General features: G+C 39.6%; 1 protein-coding gene and 1 non-coding gene across 2 annotated transcripts; both read left to right on the top strand.

Annotated features, from left to right (window-relative positions):
- Positions 1-12,157: 12,157 nt before the first annotated feature.
- On the top strand, positions 12,158-12,264 carry LOC133813564 (small nucleolar RNA R71). The gene has a single exon (XR_009884574.1). It is a non-coding gene; the product is annotated as a small nucleolar RNA R71 (small nucleolar RNA).
- Positions 12,265-15,597: 3,333 nt separating this feature from the next.
- LOC133828632 (uncharacterized) lies at positions 15,598-16,686 on the top strand. Its single transcript, XM_062258865.1, has 3 exons — positions 15,598-15,875; positions 16,002-16,211; positions 16,434-16,686. Exons 1-3 carry the CDS (start codon positions 15,598-15,600, stop codon positions 16,684-16,686), a joined length of 741 nt encoding a protein of 246 aa, XP_062114849.1.
- The last annotated feature ends 6,333 nt before the right edge of the window (positions 16,687-23,019 follow it).

Genomic DNA, 23,019 nt, shown 5'->3' with positions numbered 1-23,019 from the left:
CCGCATTTCTGCATGTCCCGGTGGCAGGAGAGGTACCGAGAGAAGCAGATGGCAGCAGTGCCTCCCACACCAAATGTTGCTCCTCAAGAGCTGCCCCAGCTCATGGAGGCGGCTGCAGTAGATGGCGTGGTGGTGGAGGAGATGACCGAGCTAGTAGTGGACCTAGTGGGAGACGATGAGAACAAGACAGAGGAGGATCTCGAGTAGTCGGACGAGTATACCGACATAGAGTTGGATATTCTGACGGATAACCTAGATTAGGTTATGCTGTGAGGATCTTGTGATACTTTTTGGTAAAGACATGGCAAACCTACTAGGTTGTAGGGCTTTTGTGTAGTTGTAGGAGGTAGATGTAGAAACCCGACGTGTAGCTAGGGTTCTCTTATTTTTTATTTATCGTTCTACTAACTAAAACCTTATAGCATGATCTTTCATGATCATTTTGTATTGCTAGGTTATATCCCTAAATGATTGATTACCTGTTTTGAGTTAAATTGTTGTAAATTCCTTTCTTTTCCTTTTCCTTTTCCTTTTCCATGTGTATAGGAAACTAGTATACTCAAAATGTTTTAAACATTATTGTAAAGAAATTCGCAATGTCCTCTAACACCCGAGCCATGGGAGGTCAAGCTGTTAACCCACTAGACCCAGCCAAGAGAGCAGCCGTTGACCAAGAGGCAGGTCATGGCCGAGGCAGAGGAAGGGGTCGAGGCCAAGGAGAGGCCGAGGACAAAGGGTATAGCTGGAACCCAATCTAGCAACTTAGATAGAGGATTTGAGAAGGAGTGTGCATGAACAGAATGCGGCAAACGCTCAGATGTTTGAGACTTTGATCCAGATTTTCCCGGAAACGCCACACAACCCCGCACCCCGGAAAAATGTTCCCGAACAACCAGAATTACTGGCATAGGAAGACCCACTGGTGTGAGAAAATCCGCCAGCAGATGCACCTAGAACAGAAATGCCGAAACTGATATCGGGACGGTTTAGTAGGCAAAACCCATCTGTGTTCGAAGGGACTTCAAACCCTCTGATGGTAGAAGAATGGGTCAGCATTCTGGAGAGAATCTTTGATTTTGTGGAGGCTACCGAGGGAGAAAATTTAATATGTGTTGTGTATTTGTTGAGGAAGGACACCCGCATCTGGTGGGATATTGCTAGGAAGGGGCGTGATGTTGCACAAATGGAATGGGCAGAATTCTTGACCCTGTTCAATGCCAAGTACTACAACTAGATACTGATATATCGGAAGGTTGTTGAGTTCACCAACCTAGTCCAAGGGTCATCTAGTGTCAAAAGTATGTGTGCAAGTTTGACAAACTCTCAAGATTTTCTCCAGATTTGGTAAACACTGAAGCCAACTGGGTACACAAATTAATGAAGGGGTTGAAAAGAGAGATAGCTTAGTTCATGGTTACCGGGAAGACCAGCCCGGATAATTATGATGAAGTCATGGAGCAAGCAATTTGCCAAGAGTCATGGCTGGTAAAAGAGAAGAAAGAGCCCTACAGGGCTTAGGAACGAGCACATGTCTCCAATTACCGGGGAAGGTACTCTAGTAACTAGAGCGGCTAGTATGGAAGGTTTGCATACAAAGGTAATAGAAGTGTGGGGAAGACCAATACTCTAGGAAACTCTCGGTTTCCCAACGGTGGAAATAATAAACGAAGAATGAAGCCACCAAGCTGAAGTTCAAACTTCAACAAGCAGCCAAGGAGAGAAACACAACTATTGGTCGCAATGCAACAAATGCAATCGATGCCACCCAGGCGAGTGCAACAACTACAACTGCTTCACCTGTGGAAAGCTAGGTCATTTCTCCAGGCACTGCCCAACTCATGGTCGGAAGGGAGGAAATGAATAACCAAAGCCAATAGGAATTGCACCGCGAGTCTATGCACTCACCCAGGGTGATAGAGGAGCTGGGACTTCTGACATGGTGTCAGGTCAGTTTCCTGTGACTAATAACTCATCATATGTATTGATGGACACTGGTGCATCCCATTCTCTTATTGTTGCATCGTATGCTGATTAGATAGATAGGAAGCCCGAGCCTATGGCAAATGTATGTGGTGTATCCTTACCTTCAAGGGAGGATATAATGGTACAGTCTTGGGTTAGAGTCGTACCAGTCTGGGTAGAAGGTTGGGAGTTGATCGTGGATTTGCTAGTTTTAGATTTACATGAGTACGATGTTATTTTTGGTATGGATTGGCTAACCAAATATGGAGCGGTGGTGAATTACAAACAAAGAAAGGTGACTTTTAACCCACCTGGGGAAGAACCATTCGTGTTCCAAGGCACAACCCAAGAGAAGAATTTCGCTATAATCTCCACCTTGAAGGCTAGAAAATTACTGGACGATGGATGTATCAGGTACTTGGCGAACGTAATAGGCAAGGACAGAGAGTCTAAGCTACAACCAACTGAGGTAACAGTGGTATGCAAATTTTCAAAAGTGTTTCCTAAAGATCTTCCAGGGATACCCCCAGACCGGGATGTCGAGTTAATTCTAGGAACCGCACCTGTTTAAAAGGCACTCTACCGGATGGCACCAGCGGAGCTCAAAGAACTGCAAGCGCAATTACAAGACTACCTAGATACAGGATTTATACGACCAAGTCATTCTCCATGGAGAGCTGTTGCGATATTTTTGCTATGGAAGTGCACACAGTCGCAATTCGTAATAAAATGGTAAAACCAAGTATCGTCCTCAAGGACTGATTTATCAATTACCAGTCAATTAATTTCTTGTTCTATTTGATGAATTGAAATTCTTGATTTTTGTAAGTGCAGCAAGAGAAACAATAAAGTGCAGAAACAATAATTGAAAATTTAATGGAATAACAACTAATAGAAAAACTTTTAATTTAATCACTGAGAAACAATTTGGATATTCAATCTCATCAACTATCCTCCCTATTATTCCCTAATGCAAAGTGTGAATTCTTCTTCTTTTTACCTAATTCAATAAACAAGTTGATACAGCAGCCTATAATCATACTATGAATTATAAACTCAACCTAGGTGACAATTTCCTATATTTCTATGGTAAATTGACCCACAAAGGTAGCATTAATCTCGACAACTTAATAACAGTTACACAATTAATTCAGATACTTTCGTTCTAAATTAGAATTATGTCCAATATAACCACACCAGAATTAAATCTCACTTCTCAGATTTTGACTTAAAAACATATGTATATGACTAAAGATGGCCAATCAATAATCAATCTATAAAAACAGGTTATAAGGAATTGAAGAAGATTGAAGAAGAAGAAAATTGAAATTGCATTAGGTTATAACAAGGATTTAAGTGATTCAATTAAACATCCTAAACAGAAAATTAGTTCATAGTCATAATGCTAATCACAACAAAAATTAAAGACAACATCAAGAAGAAGAAGAAAAACATGTAGAAATACTCTAAGTCTTCAGCCTTCAAAACCAGCTCTCATCCCCAATCCGTACGTCTCCTTTTCTCTTCTCTTTTTCGCCATAATAAAACCTAGGACTTCAAATTTTAAAGAGGCGGGCCGCGACTCTACATACACTATGCCGCGGCCCGTGTCCAATTTCCTGGGCAAAAGGTCCTTTTCATGCCGCGGCATTAGTCAGCCATGCCGCGACCCTCTCTAGCCATGCCGCGGCCCTAGGATTTCCTTCAAAACATTGGTTCTGTTTCCCACCTAGCCGCAGCTCTACTTTGCTCATGTCGTGGCTCTTAAGGGATTTCTCAATTTTTTGAGTTTTTATCCCAAAAATTCACCAACACTTCCAAATTATGTTGAGAACCATTCTTCCTCGAAATATGATGAAAAACTTGGTTATTTCTTCCATTTCTTTGACATTTTCTTCCAAGAGCTCAATTCTTCCTGATATTCACAAAGACAGACAAACAAAGCATAAACCCGCACTAAATGATAGAAAAACAAAATAAAAGACTACTAAAACATCACCAAAACATGATAAAAACTAGACTCAACAAACTCCCCCAAACTTAACCTTTACTCGCCCTCGAGTAAAGACCAAGTTAAACTAACAAAAAGAAACAAACACAAAACGAACAAGCTAAACCATCATTACCATCTACACTGCTTTGCCAAAACTCATGAAATCTCAATTCCAATATTTATAACCAGAATTTCTGCTCAATTGCCTTAAAGTCCAATTTGTAAAGTTCAATTAGGGAAATCAATAATATATCACGAAAATGACTACAACACTTGGACTCTATCATATGTGCTCAACTCATTCCAGACAATTCCACAAACCAATTTTTCAATATGCTTGCATTACTTGACCTTCTCCACTAATGTCAATAACAAGTGTTTTGAAATCAAAAGGACTTTCACAGGTTATAGCGTTAGGCTTAGGCAAGGGTAGATGAAATTTGTCATTTAGGCTCAATCGTTACCATAAGCATAAAACCTTGAAACCACCAAATTTCTCTTCACCACACCAAAAATCACCCTTTTATACAATTAGAGAGAGAGATTACATCACTTTCATCATTTTCTTCTTTTCTTTTCATATCATTTTTTTTTTCAAATCACACTCCCCCAAACTTAATATTTTCTATATAAATAAAATCAACGAGTGTGACAAATTGATTTTTTTTTTTTCATAATCTAAAAACTTCTCTCTCTCTTCTTTTTGTACAATCATACTACATTCAAATCATACCAATACCTCACTATTTTTCGTTCTTCCTTTACACAAATTATATGCTTATGATAACAAAGGAAAAGGAAAAAAAATAATGAAGTTAGGAAATTTAAGCTCAAATAGTATAATCAAGAACAAAAACCAAGTTTAAGGCTCAAAAAGGGTAACTAAGGATAATTAAATCAAGGTTGGCTTGAAAGGCACAATCGATCCAATAAAATTGCCTAAATCACTTTTCTAAACACATGTCATCAAGGATTTCGCCTCAAAGGCCAAATAATGCAAGTTCTATCAAATTCAAATTGTCATTCCACCAACCCTAGTCAAACACATATAATAAAATCCAAAATGTTGCATTTTCAAGACATATTAAAAATTCCCCACAAAACTTTTAAATTAAACTCTAAAACAATTGAACCAAGCACACAGTTGAATTCAATTTCCTTTTCACGAGCAAAGACAAAGCAACAACAGACACGAATGATGGTTTAACAATTACACTAAACAACACAGAAAATAACACAACAGACTAAAAATTAAACTAAACAACGCACAAAACAAAAATAAAACAAAATAAGCTCCCCCCCCAAACTTAAGATGCACATTGTCCCCAATGTGATAAAGAAAAGGACAAGGGAAGAGAACTTACCTGACGCCACATCAGTATGGCGGAGGAGGTGGTGGAGGCGGCCACTGGTATGGAGAGTACTGTGGCGGAGGAGTGAAGTAATTCTCATTAGCAGAGCTCATAGTCCACCTCGTTACTAAAGCATTCAACTCCTCAATGTGAACCCGCCCATACTCATTTTGTTGCACCATGAAGTCATTATAGTGCTGATTCTGGGCATGATGCGATTGGATTAAATATTGATTTTTCTGAATAAGGTAATCCAATCGAGCATGCGTGCGCTGCGTGTGCTCATCAATCGGTCTACCAATTGCCAAATTCGAAGGTGGGTTACTGGGACCTGCTTCATCTGCTTCCTCCTCCTCAGCTTGATCAATGTCCACTGTTTCATCAGCCCGGCTGCGCTTATTTTGCTGGTTAGAGGCAAGCGGCGTAAGAGAAGCCGAAGGGAAAGCCGTAAACATAGTTTGATTGATTGCCCCCATTGGCCTCCGGACTAGATCACTTGGGTAGACTGGTACCTCATAAGTGTTGCATAGGGTCGAGAGGAAGGTACCATGGGCGACACCAGCTGTAGTATTGAATCTGCTGATGTTGCGAATGCTATAGCGAATTATTCGGCCCACATCAACTTTCATTTGGGTCATGATAGCATAAACCAACAAGCAACGCTCTCTATCAATAGAAGACAGATGAGAGGTCGGCAATAAACGTGAACTTACAAAATAAACCCACGCCTTCGCAATTGGATTGAGCTGCCTCCTGTACAACTCTTTGGGCTTTCCATTATGATAGTTGAAACGTGCACCTTCCACACTCAAAACTGCAGCCACAGCATCATAGTCTGACTCATCAAAATGGGCCAACTCCCAATGTTCATCCTCCTGTGCAGACATTGAAGGGAGGCCCAGTAATTGGTTAAATGAATAAGATGTTGTAGGCACCAATTTACCCCTGATAAAATTGTTCCTTTCTGCATCAAGATATGGGAAGTTGGCAAAGAATTCATATATCTGAGAGCAGTTGGCTGATCCCACATAGGTAGAGTCGCAAAAGAAACCCCAATTACGTTGCAATATTTCAGCTTTGATGATATCATAGGCAGGGTTTTGTACAACAGTGGCCTCTTGAAGCTCAAATCCCCTTTCCCTTACCACAGATCTCTTATGAATCTTTTTAAACAAGTCAGCTGCTTCCTTGTTGACAAATAATTTCGTGTCATAATCAGCCAGGGCAGGTGGTGTTGGTGGTGGTTGAGTGCGGGATGAGGAGGCTTTCTTTGAGGAGGTACCTCTCGGAGGATTTCTCTTAGGACCCATAGTGTCTTTCAAAACAAGAACAAACTAAACCCCCAAATTGGTTTTCAAGAATTTGAGTACAACTTCCCCTTGGTGTCACTCCCCCAAAACTTTCTGAATAACAAAATCAACAGCCCAACCACTAATTCCCAGAAAAACAATTGACAAACCCCTTAAATGTCTCACAAGAAAAGCATAGGACAATCCACAATACCACAATGTAATCTATTCTCCAATCAAAAGCACTAGAATAGATAGGAGACACTTACTTGAATGGCACAAAACTTCTTCTTTTTGTCTCTTTGGCTGATGGAAGTCTGAAGAATTGAGAGAGAAAAGGAGGTTTGATTAGGAGGGAAAATTCTGAAAGTGATAATGACTGAGAATGTGGCCAATTTAGGGCTTTTTATTCCAAATTTCGGACTCGGGCCGCTGCATTACTTTGACCATGCCACGGCCCGCATCAAATTTCTAGTGTATAATGCCGCGGCATCATGGTACCTATGCCGCGGCCCGCCTATATTTTTTGGGGAAAACTGGGTTGCAATGCCGCGGCCCTCCTCATCCATGCCGCGGCCCGCCCCTAGACTTCAAAATTTGTGGGCCTCTGGAACCCCCAATGCCGCGACCCTTAAGGATTCTCCATTTTTTTGAATTTTTTGAGATTTTTTTGATTTTTCACGTTTTTCATGATTCTAACAGTCCAAAAATAAACCAAAAATCCATTGTTTACAAATACAAAAGTAAAATAAATAACAAGTAAAACATAGGGTGCCTCCTACAAGAGCTGTCGTTAACGTCATTTAGCCGGACGCTCAACCCCTATTCAGAGTGGCTTCAGAAGGAGGATAGACTTCGCTTGATCAAAACTACCACCCAAGTAGGGCTTCAATCTCTGACCATTGACTTTAAAGGAATCACCTGAGTTGCCCCAAACTTCTACAGAACCATATGGAAAAACTTGAACAACAGTGAATGGCCCTGACCATCTTGACTTCAATTTGCCAGGAAACAGTCGCAGTCTTGAATTAAAAAGAAGTACCTGCTGCCCTGGTTGGAACTCTTTTCTGATTAAGTTCTTGTCATGCCAAGCCTTTGTTCTCTCTTTATAAATCTTGGCATTCTCATAAGCCTCATTTCTAAACTTGTCAAGATCATTCAGTTGCAACAGCCTTCGTTCACTAGTGGCACTACAATCAAAATTCAACTTTTTCATAGCCCAGAATGCCCTATGTTCCAATTCAACTGGTAGATGACATGCTTTACCAAACACCAACCTGTAAGGAGACATGCCTATTGGTGTTTTGAATGCAGTTCTGTAAGCCCAAATCACATCATCTAACTTTTTCGACCAATTTTTCCTTGAACTGTCAACGGTCTTCTCAAGGATGCTTTTGATTTCTCTGTTTGAAACTTCAGCTTGCCCATTTGATTGAGGATGGTAAGGCAAAGCTTTTCGATGATATACTCCATAACGAGCCAGCAATGCATCAAGTTGCTTCTTCACAAAGTGTTTCCCTTCATCACTAATCAGAGCTCGGGGAGTGCCAAATCTAGTAAAAATATGTTTATGCAGAAAATTAAGCACAGTTTTACCGTCATTGGCTCTAGTTGCTGCAGCCTCCACCCATTTGGATACATAATCTACTGCCAATAGAATATATTCATTGTTGTAAGAGGGTGGAAAGGGCCCCATGAAATCGATTCCCCATACATCAAACAGTTCCACTTCAAGAATCCCCTGTAAAGGCATTTCATTTCTCCTCGAGATATTACCAGTTCGCTGACATCTATCACAAGCCTTAACAAAAACATTGGCATCCTTGAATAATGAAGGCCAATAGAAACCACTTTGCAATACCTTGGCCGCTGTTCTTGATTCTCCAAAGTTCCCTCCGCATTGTTGAGTATGACAGTGATTAAGAATGGACTGCATTTCTTCTTCAGGAACACGCCTTCTGATAATCTGATCAACACAGTGCCTATAGAGAATAGGTTCCTCCCAATAGTAGTGTTTCACCTCAGAAAAGAATTTCTTTAATTGCTGCTTTGACATCTCAGGAGGCACAATCTTGGCAACCAAGAAATTCACTATGTCAGCAAACCAAGGGACAGCTAAAGTCTCACTCACCCCAAACAACTGCTCATCAGGAAAGTGATCATTGATTTGCACCACTTTCTTATTTTCAGACTCCTCCACCTCAAGTCTAGAGAGATGATCAGCTACCACATTCTCGCTGCCCTTCTTGTCACGAATCTCCATGTCAAATTCTTGAAGCAAAAGAATCCATCTAATCAGGCGGGGCTTGGCATCTTTCTTTGACATCAAGTATTTAATAGCAGAGTGATCAGTGTAGACAATCACTTTGTTACCAATCAGATATGGTCTAAATTTGTCACAAGCAAACACAATAGCTAGCAGCTCTTTTTCTGTAGTAGCATAATTCAGTTGAGCATCATTTAGAGTCCGACTAGCATAATAAATAGACCTGAATACCTTGTCAATCCGCTGTCCCAAAACTGCCCCCACTGCGTAGTCACTGGCATCACACATCAACTCGAAAGGCAATTCCCAATTTGGAGCTATCACAGTTGGAGCAGAAATAAACTTTTCTTTCAAGAAATTGATAACCCTCAAACATTCATCATCGAAATCAAAGACAACTCCATTCATAAGCAGATTCGAGAGAGGCTTGGACACTTTAGAGAAATCTTTTATGAATCTTCGATAGAACCCAGCGTGACCAAGAAAACTTTTAACTCCTTTGACTGAAACTGGTGGAGGCAGCTTTTCAATGGTAGAAATTTTTGCTCTATCTATCTCAATTCCCTCACTTGAAATTTTATGGCCAAGAACAATCCCCTCTTTCACCATAAAATGGCATTTCTCCCAATTCAACACCAGATTAGCCTTCTCACAACGACGCAGCACGTTCTCCAAGTTACCCAAACAGAGGTCGAATGATGAGCCAAAAATAGAGAAATCATCCATGAATATCTCAATACACCGATCTACCTTGTCTGAAAATATGGCCATCATGCACCGTTGAAATGTTGCAGGGGCATTGCATAGTCCAAATGGCATTCTCCTGAAAGCAAATGTGCCATAAGGACATGTAAAGGTTGTTTTCTCTTGATCCTCTGGTGCAATAGCGATCTGATGATACCCAGAATACCCATCCAAGAAACAGTAGTAGCTATGGCCTGCCAATCTGTCAAGCATCTGATCAAGGAAAGGCAAAGGAAAATGATCCTTTCTTGTTGCCTTATTGAGCTTGCGGTAGTCTATACAAATCCGCCACCCCGTTACAGTCCTTGTTGGAATGAGTTCATTGTTCTCATTTTTCACCACAGTCATTCCACCCTTCTTAGGTACCACTTGCACAGGGCTCACCCATGCGCTATCAGAAATTGGGTAGATCACCCCAACATCCAACCATTTAAGAATTTGCTCCAATACTACTTCCTTCATAGCTGGATTGAGTCTTCTCCGGGCCTCTATGGATGGCTTGCTATTCTCCTCCAATAAAATTTTATGCATCACTGTCGATGGGCTGATTCCTCTAATATCTGCCAAGGTCCACCCAATGGCCAATTTATGCTCCCTTAGAACCCTCAACAGTTTCTCCAATTCTATCTTTGACAGGTCAGCTGACACAATGACAGGTAAAGTTTCATTCTCTCCCAAATAAGCATAGCGCAAGTGATCTGGGAGGACCTTTAATTCCAACGGCGGTGGCTGCTGAATGGAGGTTAGCGGTTTATCAATCGCATCTGCTAATTCTTGAAACTTCTTCCAATATGGTAAGAAAGAGTTTATCCAGTTTACACATTCTCTAATCTCAGCATCATCATCATCATCTCCCCCATCACCCAATAATACTGCCTCTAAGGCATCCCTGCTCATCCTTCTCTTGGAGACTGCCTTTTCTATCACATCCACACTAAAGCAACTGTCACTAGCCACCAGATACTTCATAGACTTGAAGACATTAAAGACCACCTCATCTCCTTGAACTCTAAGCTTAAGCTCTCCTTTGTGAACATCAATAAGAGCTTGGCTTGTGGCTAGAAATGGCCTACCGAGAATAATTGGGACATCTGTGTCCTCCTCCATGTCCAGAACAATAAAGTCAGCTGGAAATATGAACTTATCCACCTTCACAAGAACATCCTCAATAATACCTCGTGGATGTGTTAACGATTGGTCTGCAAGCTGTAAAGTGACAGTTGTTGGTTTTGCCTCCCCCAAACCAAGTCTTTTAAACACAGATAAGGGCATCAGATTGATACTTGCCCCCAGATCACATAAGGCATGCTTGCATTCAAACTTGCCAATGGTGCAAGGTATGGTGAAACTCCCTGGATCTCTCAGCTTTTGGGGTAACTTCCTTTGTAAAATCGCGCTGCACTCTTCAGTGAGTGCTATAGTCTCATAGTCCTCCATCCTTCTTTTCTTTGACAGAATCTCCTTCATGAATTTAACATAGCTGGGCATCTGCTCCAAGGCCTTAGCAAAAGGAATGTTTCTGTGCAGCTTTTTAAATACCTCTAGAAACTTAGAAAACTGTTTATCAAGTGTAGTCTTTCTAAGCCTCTGAGGGTATGGAACTCGAACTGGCTGCTCAATAACAACTGGCGGACTCTGTTCTGACTGCTGATGGTCTTCAGTAACCCTTTCTGAATCAGACTGTTCACCCATCTCTTTATTCTGAACCACTGCCTGTGGAGGTCTAGGCTGCCCAGTTTGCTTCCCACTCCTCAGAGTAATTGCCTGAACTTGCTCCTTGGGGTTGACTTCAGTATTACTGGGCAAATTTCCCTGGGGTCTGTTATTGAGCATATTGGCCAACTGCCCAACTTGTGTCTCAAGGTTTCGAATAGAGGATCTGGTCTCAGTCATAAATTGAGTCTGAGTATTAGTGAGAGTCAACAAGGCAGCTTGCAGTTCATTAGGCCTCTCAGGTTGAGGCATTGATTGTTGAGGCCTAGGCTATTGTGCTGATGAAGCTTGATGCATAGGTGGCTGAGGTATGTTATTCTGAAATTGGCCCTGAAACTGAGGTTGTTGGCCTTGATTATTCTTCCACGAAAAATTGGGATGATTTCGCCACCCAGGGTTGTAAGTATTGGAGAATGGATTATTGAGTGGCCTTTGAAAGTTTCCCACTGCTTGAACTTGAGCATGATCCATTGGGGTGTTATTATTCATACAGATAGGGCACTGATCGACAGAATGAGCACCACCACACATTTCACACCTCACTGCCATCTGAACCGCATTAGCAGATACACTGCTCTGTTGTAACTGCTTTGTCAAAGAGGCTACTTGCGCTGTTAGAGCAGTGATTGCATCAAGCTCATGCACCCCAGCTACCTTTCTGACTCCTGATGATCTTTCCTCAGACCACTGATGATTGTTTGTGGCCATGTCCTCTAGCAGCTCATAAGCACCAGTTGCACTCTTGCTCATAAAAGTGCCACCCGCTGCAGCATCAATAATGGTTATGGTTGTAGGACATAAACCATTGTAGAAATTCTATACTAGCATCCACTGTTCAATGCCATGATGAGGACATCTTCTCAGGAGTTCCTTAAACCGTTCCCAAGCTTCATACAATGACTCTCCGTCATTCTGGAAAAAGTTATTGATCTCTCCCCTCAATTTAGCAGCTTTGGACGGAGGGAAGAATTTAGACAAAAATTTCTGAGCTAGATCTTGCCAGGTGACAATAGAATTTGGCTGCAGCGAGTTCAGCCAACTTTTAGCTCTGTCCCTCAGAGAAAATGGGAAAAGCCTAAGCTTGATTGCATCGTCACTCACCCCATTATATCTGAAGGTTCCACACAACTCCAGAAAATTGGAAAAATGGGTGTGAGGATATTCAGAAGGTAACCCATTGAATTGCACAGAGGACTGCACCATTTGTAGAATAGTGGGCTTGATTTCAAAGTTGTTGGCCTCTACAGCTGGTGGACGTATACTATTTTGTACTCCCGTCAGAGTGGGTAGCACATAATCTCTCAGGCTCCTCTCAGCATTGTTCTGAGCCTGACCCCCTTGTAAAATTCCAGGAATTAGAACATTCCTGCCATCCCCTTCATTCTGTGCCATCTTCACAGATTTCTGGGCCTCCCTCTTGTTCTTTCTGATTTGCTTGCAAGACTTTTCAATCTCAGGATTCAGAGGAACAAGTGTGTCTTTTCCTTTTCTGCCACGCATATACCAAAATTCACCTGAGATAGACAAATTAAGCAACTAAACAGATTAGAAACAAGAGAAATTAAAATCAAATTAGAATAAAAATTAATTAGACTGATATTGATAATTATTTTCAGTCCCCGGCAACGGCGTCAAAAACTTGTTGCGATATTTTTGCTATGCAAGTGCACACAGTCGTAATTCGTAATAAAATGGTAAAACCAAGTATCGTCCTCAAGGACTGATTTATCAATTACCAGTCAATTAATTTCTTGTTATATTTGATGAATTGAAATTCTTGATTTTTGTAAGTGCAGCAAGAGAAACTATAAAGTGCAAAAACAATAATTGAAAATTGAATGGAATAACAACTAATAGAAAAACTTTTAATTTAATCACTGAGAAACAATTAGGATATTCAATCTCATCAACTATCCTCCCAATTATTCCCTAATGCAAAGTGTGAATTCTTCTTCTTTTTACCTAATTCAATTAACAAGTTGATACAACAGCCTATAATCATACTATGAATTATAAACTCAACCTAGGTGACAATTTCCTATATTTCTATGGTAAATTGAACCACAAAGGTAGCATTAATCTCGACAACTTAATAACAGTTACACAATTAATTCAGATACTTTCGTTCTAAATTAGAATTATGTCCAATATAACCACACCATAATTAAATCTCACTTCTCAGATTTTGACTTAAAAACATATGTATATGACTAAAGATGGCCAATCAATAATCAATCTATAAAAACAGGTTATAAGGAATTGAAGAAGATTGAAGAAGAAGAAAATTGAAATTGCATTAGTTCATAACAAGGATTCAAGTGATTCAATTAAACATCCTAAAAAGAAAATTAGTTCATAGTCATAATGCTAATCACAACAAAAATTAAAGACAACATCAAGAAGAAGAAGAAAAACATGTAGAAATACTCTAAGTCTTCAGCCTTCAAAACCAGCTCTCATCCCCAATCTGTACGTCTCCTTTTCTCTTCTCTTTTTCGCCATAATAAAACCTAGGACTTCAAATTTTAAAGAGGCGGGCCGCGGCTCTACATACACTATGCCGCGGCCCGTGTCCAATATCCTGGGCAAAAGGTCCTTTTCATGCCGCGGCATTAGTCAGCCATGCCGCGGCCCGTGTCGATGAAATCTGGGTTGATGCTCTTCAATGCCGCGGCCCTCTCTAGCCATGCCGCAGCCCTAGGATTTCCTTCAAAACATTGGTTCTGTTTCCCACCTAGCCACGGATCTACTTTGCTCATGCCGTGGCTCTTAAGGGATTTCTCAATTTTTCGAGTTTTTATCCCAAAAATTCACCAACACTTCCAAATTATGTTGAGAACCATTCTTCCTTGAAATATGATGAAAAACTTGGTTATTTCTTCCATTTCTTTGACATTTTCTTCCAAGAGCTCAATTCTTTCTGATATTCACAAAGACAGACAAACAAAGCATAAACCCGCACTAAATGATAGAAAAACAAAATAAAAGACTACTAAAACATCACCAAAACATGATAAAAACTAGACTCAACAAGAGCCTCGGTACTATTCGTGAAAAAGAAAGATGACTCCATGAGAATGTGTATGAACTACCACGAACTCAACAAAGTGATGATCAAGAACCGATACCCATTGCCCAAAATCGATGATCTATTTGATCATCAGTAGGGAGCATCGGTATTCTCGAAGATCGATTTGAGATCCGGATACCACCAGTTGAAGGTCAAGGAATCAGATATTCCCAAGGCCGCATTCCGAACTTGGTATAACCACTACGAGTTCGTGGTGATGTATTTTGGACTCACCAATGCTCTCGCGACATTCATGGATCTTATGCATAGGGTACTGGGTGAGTATCTGGAAAAATACGTGATCGTGTTTATAGAAGATATACTCGTATACTCACGAAACCAGGAAGAACACGCTAAACTCCTAGAGTTGATCTTACAACGATTACGTGAGAAAAAATTGTACGCCAAATTCTCCAAGTGCGAATATTGGTTTACTCAAGTTAGTTTCCTAGGACATGTGGTATCAAGAGACGAAATTGTAGTTGATCCAACCAAAATTGAAGCGGTTAAACAATGGAAGGCCCTGAAGATCGCACAAGAAGTTCACAGTTTCTTGGGCCTGGCAGGGTATTATAGGCGTTTTGTGGAAAGATTTTCCAAAATAGCGACGGCTATGACCACACTAACCCGAAAGAACATAAAATTTGAGTGGACACACAAATGCGAACTGAGTTTTCAAGAGTTAAAGACCAGATGAATGACTGCTCCTGTACTCACTATTCAAAAGGGTACCGAGGGATATGCTATTTTATAGTGATGCATCAGGTCAAGGACTCGGAACCATACTAATGCAACACAAGAAAGTGATCCCATACGCTTGTCGACAACTAAAAAACTATGAGAGAAACTATCCAACACACAACTTGGAGATAGCAGCAGTAGTGTCACATTGAAGATTTTGAGACACTATCTCTATGGGATCCACTGCGACATATACACGGATCACAAGAGTCTGAAATATTTCTTCACCCAGAAAGAGGTAAACATGAGACAACGGAGGTGGTTAGAATTGTTCAACGACTATGATTGCAATATATTGTACCACCCAAGCAAGGCTAATAAAGTAGCTGGCACATTGAGCCGGCAGCCAATGGCTTATGTAATTTCAGTGAAGGAAATATCCCCAAGAACTAAAAATTAATATATCCAAATTGGATTTGGAGATAGTAGTGGGAAGATTGGCAAAGTTATCCTTGCAACCCACGATCATGGAAGCAATCCAAGGGGGAAAACTCGCAGATCTGTGGATCCAACGACTAGTGCATGAGACTACGAAAGACGTGCGACCAGGGTTTCACATCCCGGAGGATGAAGTGTTGGGTTTCAAGGGTAGATTATGCATGCCTGATGATAAGGAGATCAAGAAACAAATCTTTTATGAGGCTCAATATAGTATTCCTTATGCTATGCACTTGAGAACCAATAAGATGTATCAGGATCTCAAAAGAGACTTTTTGTGGGTAGGAATTAAGAGAGATGTAGCGGAGTACGTGGCACACTGAATGATGTTTCAACAAACCAAGTCGGAGCATCAGCGGCTCACAGGGTTATTGTAGACGCGAGGATTCCCTGAGTTGAAATGGGAAATGGTCACCATGGACTTTGTTATCAGGTTACCACACACTTTGAAAGGGCACGGCGCAATCTGGGTTATCGTGGATAAAGTGAAAAAATCCGCTCATTTCTTACCCATTAAGAAAACAGATGGTGCAGATACGTTGGCAGACTTGTACATTGCTGAGATAGTGCAATTACATAGGGTTCCCATCTTTATAGTGCCTTATCGTGACAGTCGATTTACCTTTGGGTTTTGGAAGAGAAGGTAAATGGAATTGGGAACTAAACTCAAGTTTAGTACTGCCTTCCAACCACAGATGGATGGCCATCATGAACGAACAATTCAGACCTTGGAAGACATGTTGAGAGCTTGCATGCTAGATTTTCAAGGTTCGTGGAGTGTAGAACTTCCATTAATTGAGTTCGCCTACAACAATAGCAATCATGACTCAATAAAATTTGTTTTGTATGAGGCCTTATACTAAAGAAAGTTCCAATCTCCAATCCACTGGCATGAGACTGGTGAGAGGATATTCTTCTGTTCAGAAGAGGTAGACCAAGCTACAGAGGACATTAGGTCGATTCGTCAGAGGTTACAGACCTCTATAGATTACCAACGTAAGTATGCTGATCGTCGACGGAGACCTTTAGAATTTGAAGTTGGGGAAAATGTATTGTTAAAGATAGCTCCACTGAGAGGAGCTATGAGGTTCGGGAAAAAGGGAAAGTTGAGCCCTTAGTACATAGGACTGTTCGAGGTTTTGGAACGCATTGGGAAGACGACTTATCGACTAGCCGTTCCATCCACATTCTCTAGAGTTCATGATGTATTCCATGTGTCAACCTTAAGGAAGTACGTGAACGACCTCACTCATGTGCTAAGTTACGATGAACTTAGCATAGATCCTCAGCCAAGTTATGAGGAAAAAACTGGTCACAGTTCTAGATCGGAAAGACAAGGTGATAAGAAACAAAAAAATACCTTGGGTAAAGGTGTAGTGCTGTAAGCACGGCATCAAAGAGGCGACCTGAGAGATGGAAGAAGAGATGTGAGAGCGGTATCCCCATCTTTTTTTAGTTTCGAGGACAGAACTTTTATAAATTGTAAGAATTGTAACGTCCCATGTTTTACACACACACTAGTAAACGGTTGGAGCTGGTGAAGAATTATGTGGAATATTATTTTTGATAAATGATATTATATGAATTTGTGATGACTTGTCAATTTTTATAGCTGATGTGATGATCTGGTAAAGGATCTATCTTTATGCAAATAAAGATTGGTCTCGAACCAAGGAGTAAACCCTAATGGGAGAAAAATCTCGGATTAAATAAAATAGGAGATACTATGGCATAAAATATTACATTTTTCTAGCAACTGGGAATTTATAGTCGAGCCAATAAATTTAAGAAAAAATTATTGAGTTTTGAATTCCAATCAACCGGGCTTAAGGATGAGAAGTTCTTGCTCGGGCCTCAAACGACATTTTGGTCAATTTGATAAAATTACCAAAATTATTTGATATGTGAAAAATTTTATTTTTTGGGTCACATTTAATTTAATTAATTCAGCTTGGAGATATTTTAAAACTATAGGGTAAAAATTAGGGAATTTCAGATAAGTAAAATTACCAAAGGGCCCTTGAGGGTCTAAGGAGAGAGGTAAAAGTGAGCAATGGCATAAATGCCTTGTCCAAGGGAGGAGAGAGAGTGTGGTGGGTGGAAAGGCTATGCCTAGGGCTCTTAAGAGCCTAGGACACCTACCTTAGGGGAAGAGTAAGAGCCTTACCCCACTCAAAAGTTAAACCCTAATAATTATTCTCATACAATTCTAATCATTTTCTCACAATTTTTTTTTTTCTCTCAAGAAAACACTCTCTCTTCCATTTCCTCTCCCAAAAACAAAACCCTAAGGCCCTCGACCCATCCATTGCTTCAATTCTTTCTCTCCATAAGATAAACACACTCATTCCCCATTGACGAAGGGAGAAGCCCAAGAGAACATGCAACGCCCTGGATAACCAAGACCATTACACTGTGAGTTTAAAATAGTGCAAGACTTGCTAATCAAGTCATTTAAATAAAAATGTGATCCTAAAGACATAATCAAGTCAGGGTTAAAAGATTATGGTCATAAACGGATAATTTTCATTAAGATAAATGTTTAGTACATGTGATCCCAAAAATAGGGTTTAAAGGACAAATTTAAAAAATTCCAAAAGTTTTATACAATCAAGGCCACTCTAATGGAAAAATACACATTTTAGGTTTCTGTCCCTGTACAATCCCTCAGCCATGGTGGATGAGTAGCTGACAATGTACACTTCTCCCTAGAGCTCTCCAACTCATGGTTGATCCATCTTACCCTTGCCTTTACCTGCACCATGTAGCACCCGTGGGCCAAGGCCCAGCAAGAAAATCATAACAGCATAGCATAATCAATAATGATAATCATATAATTCACAAGACAGATAATTAGATATTCAGCAGGCCATAGTAGACACTTAACCAGTGATAACAGTCAATGAATCACCAAGCATTTGTCCAGATATTCAACAAGCTATAAGCGCCAGATTAACAACAGAAAACATATTTATATTCAACAATTTATCATAATCATCATACAATACTCAGGGTTGGTGCCCTTAGGCCGCACCCTCTGATTAACACACTTACTTCGGCTCGCTTAGGCTGAGTCCAATGTTTATCTAGCTGACCCCAACTCTCAGTGGCCGAGCCGTGTCATGTGCGCAAATTATTAGCCCCGACTCTCTTAGGCTGTTTATTTCATGCTCACATGGCATATCATAATCATACAACATATGTATTCAAATATAGGGAAACTCAGTCCCAACATAGCAACACAAGGGTGCAATTTTCTTACCTTTAATTCCGAACGGAGAAAAAGAAATTGTTCCATGTATGATCCTCAGCCCCGAGCCTTAGCAATAAACCTAGTCAAAAAGGCCAATGGGTATCTATCAACTTCCAATCCAAATACATATCTAGGAGATAGAAACTAGCCTTCGGGACCTCAATTTCTACTAAACCGGGTAGTAGAAATTGTCCTCAATGCCCAGGTTCGAACCCCCGAGCCTTACGAATTCTGAAACAATTCTAAGTCGAAAAATCCCTAGGCAGCTCGTGACTTAGCTTAGTGAGTCGCGACTTGCCCCCAAGTCAGAGATCAAGCACCCAAGCCAAAGGGGAGGTGGGTCGCGACTTGGCTTAGTGAGTCCCGGTGTGCCCACAGGTCAGAGAGCTTCCCAGGCCAAAATGGCCACACGCGCTGCGACGCCTCAGGGCTGGGTCGCGGCGCACCCCCTTCGAACCCAGAAAATCTAATTTTTTCTTCTTTTTCTTCCCAACCAAGTACCACAAAGATTAACCCAGAATTTTACCTAACAACCTCCCCAATTCAACATCAAACAAGCTACGAATTCAAGATTAAATCACATATTTTGGACACCAAAACCTTAACAATTATACTTCAATCACTATCCCAATTCATTAGCCATTATCACCAAATTCAGAACTAATCAAGCCCTTCTAATCCTATCTATATCCAACTAGAAATTCAAAGATGAAGATTCAAAATCTTACCTCAATTTTGTTTGAATCTCCCACCAACTTTCAATCTACCACTCTTGAGCTTAAATCCTCAAGCTCCTAAGCTGAATTTTCTGGTTAATTAGCTTCAATTCCTCTAGCCTTCTCTTTGAACTTCAAAAATCCTCCCAAGGCTCCTTGAGAGAGAAGAATCGTGAGATGGAGAGAATGGAAGGGCTGAAGGCTTCTACTTCTTTCTACCTTAGACTTAAGTGTTTTTTGAGTTTATCTATAATAGCCAAAATACTCATTTGCTCCTCCAAACTTATCAATCTTTCAAGGGTACTAAAAGGATAATTAGGTCATTTTGGTCCCAGTTCCTGCTAATTACTCGAGTGTTCCCAACATTTACAAATTAATCCCATCATCCAATTAATTACCAATTATTTATCCAGTATCTTATAATCCCTAATATATTCCTTAAATTCCCAAAAATACCCCTAGGCCCCTCCCGAGCCGGGTATTAATCATTGCTGTGACTATTTCGCTAATCCGCTCACTAGGACCGTCTCGAGCCATATCCTACAAATATATCCACATAATAATGTGGTCTAAACAATTTTATCACATAAAATCATATTTATGCCCTCAACAGGCCCAAATTACAAATATGTCCTTAAAACCTAAACAGGGCCCACATGCATATTTAATATTCTTAAACATGCATAACACATACCCATATAATCATATAATCATGCATGCCACATTATAATGCATTTAAACATTAAATCATACATATACTAATTATGCCCTCCCGTCATACTAATCAAGGCCCTAAGCCTTATTAGCAATTTTGGGTCGTTAGAGAACACTTGTGTAGAGTAAGTTTCAAAACCTACATCATCTTTTCTTCTCTTCTCCTCTTCAAGCCCGAAAACCTAAGGGTTTCTTATGCATGCATGTGATCTAATAGCCATTCATGGCATTATTCTTGTGTTCTAGGGTTCAAGAGAAGCTTGTACTAGTTGGCTCTCAAGGATTTAACACTTTGGTGATTAAGTAAAAGCAAGGTAAGAGATCTTAATAGTTTGCATGTTTTGTCCCTCATCTAAGTCTTTCTACCCTAAATCTTTCTCAAAAATCTGCATGTGGGACTTTGGGGCCCGGTTTGAGAGTCTAGAGCACAAAGGGGGAGCTTGAGAAGCTAAGGAAAACACATCTCCAAGTTAGAACTTTCAAAAGGTAGAAATTTATGGTTGCTCTTGAGTTTTGTGATTTATGTTAGTAGATCTGGTTCTATAGGTTATTTTAATGATTTTTGGAGTTTATTTTATGCTTAAGGTTGGGACTGTGAGATTGATAATTTGCATGCATGCATGCATGTGTCTAGGGTTAGGCTAGAAAGCTTATTGTTGTTAAGTTGTGTAAAAATGCATGCTGCCAAAATTTCATGGTCTGGCTTCCAACGTGTCAAATTGCACTCTACTACCCCTATTTGTGAAAAATATTTTTGTAGTTGCATAGTTCTTTCTGAGTACTTGATGATAGGCTTTCTAAAATTGCAAAAAGGTATTTTTAACTGAAGTTATGCACTTTTTGGCATTTTGATGTAAATCTTGATAATTTCTGGGCAGCATGCACTGCGCAGATTGTTTTGGCTTTAGAACGAGTTTTCCTAATCTAAAAGCTATGAAATATATTAGGGTGTTATTTTAAACATGTATAAGGGTCACTGTAAAAATTTTAGAGGAAATAATTTATCGTATAAAAGATATGATTTTTAAAAAATTTCCCTAAAATTTGGAAACAAAACTTCTGGGCAGCAAGCACTGCCCAGATTGAATTAATATTTTTTATGTGTATTTTTATTTCAAAAATTATGAAATTTTGAAGAAATCTAACTTAGACAAGTATAAAGATCTCTGTAAAGTTTAAGAAAGAACTGGGCTACGGTGTAAGAGAAATAAATTTTCAAATTTACATTAAAATCTGGGAAAAACTTCTGGGCAGCAGGCACTGCCCAGATTGCTTTAAATATTTGAATGGGTTTTTCCATCCCAAAAATTATCAAAATTTGAAGGGAATCGGTTAAGATGTGTACAAGGACTCTTGTAAAAATTTAGAGAAAAATGTACCACGATTTAAGAGAAATATTTTTTCTAAGTTTGCCTTAAAAACTAAAATATAGCAATTTCGAACCTTAACGAAACATGATATTTGGGAGGTTAGTTCTTTTAACCTAAAACAAGTTTTGATGAGAGGATTTCGCCTAAAACAAGTTTTTACGCTAGGATTTCGCCTAGGGAAAAAGCTTAACAACTTGACTTTATCACTTTAAATCATTTAATTACATTAAAGTTTTGGAATGAAATGAAATAATTATTTGCAAAGATTAGTAACGATTTAGAGATTTAATCAATTCCAAATCAGCTTGAGTTAATTTAAAACTTTATTTTTACCATTTTATAAGTTAAGGGCCAATGTCCATTCTTTTCAAAAATAACATAAAATGAGATCCTAGGTTGTTGTTAAAAAATGTAAAAATGGGAGTTTGGGTTTTGTAGAACCTTGAAGAGAAAGGGGTAATGTTGGGAGATATTATTTTGTAAATAGTCAAAAAGGTGGTATTTTGGTAAATGATAGAAAACGTTAAATTTTTTAAAGAGATCGACAATTTGGTATTTTTCTAAATGATAAGAGTTGTTTAAAACTCATTTTTCTAAAAACCAAAATATGAGTATCCGATAAGAGAGTTCTTTAGTTAAAGAATATTAAAATGCACAACACGGTGAGAGGGTTGCGGTGATGCCAATTTTCTCATGATATCGTAAAGACTAAAATGAAATCTGGCTTTATACACTGTAAGATGTATAAGAGGCTATAGTATAGAGTCTCTAAGAGAACTTTATTGCATGTAGCTATCGTAGAATATTAGCTATAAGAGTATGCCATAGTTTAGTCCGTGTACACTGTATTAATTACAATAACTGCGAAAGGGAAATCAAATAGCGGTGTTAAAGATCCAGCCGGGGACTAAGGGCTCCAAGTAAGTTAGCCTTTCTCTTTCTTTGATACAACATGAATATGCTAGTTGGTTCTTGTAGAAGTAGATTATACTAGTTTTGTTGTGGTCATTATGACCATGGTATGCATAATGGTTACTCTTGCAATGCTTTTGCATTCAACGACTAAATAGTAAGTAGGTTTGGGTTGGAGCCAGAACCTTAGCGTAATATAGCCCCAATTGGAGCTAGGACATGGTTAAAATATAGTCCAAGTTGGAGCCAGGACAATGGTAATATAGTCTGGGTTGGAGCCAGGACATAAATACGGGAACCGGGTTGAGGCTCGTATCCCTTGTTGTTAATCTATTGATTAGTTATGATGTGTGTTCTATATCTTGAATGTTCTGAGAATTTTCTGAGTGCAGGTTATTGTGATATGTGTGAATTTGGTTGTTAGAAACAACTAGAGTATTTATTTCGGATATGTTTATCTATCTTAAATGTTCTGGGAATTTTCTA

Source organism: Humulus lupulus, chromosome 1, assembly GCF_963169125.1.
Source record: "Humulus lupulus chromosome 1, drHumLupu1.1, whole genome shotgun sequence".
In the NCBI taxonomy this organism is placed as follows: Eukaryota; Viridiplantae; Streptophyta; class Magnoliopsida; order Rosales; family Cannabaceae; genus Humulus; species Humulus lupulus.
This window is presented reverse-complemented; position numbering and strand designations above follow the sequence as displayed.

Coding starts and splice junctions, on each gene's coding strand:
- LOC133828632 (XM_062258865.1), top strand. CDS start 15,598: ATGGAAGCAATCCAAGGGGGAAAACTCGCAGATCTGTGGATCCAACGA. Junction 15,876..16,001: donor ATTAAGAGAGATGTAGCGGA/GTACGTGGCACA, acceptor CTTTGTTATCAG/GTTACCACACACTTTGAAAG. Junction 16,212..16,433: donor TTTGGGTTTTGGAAGAGAAG/GTAAATGGAATT, acceptor CTTATACTAAAG/AAAGTTCCAATCTCCAATCC.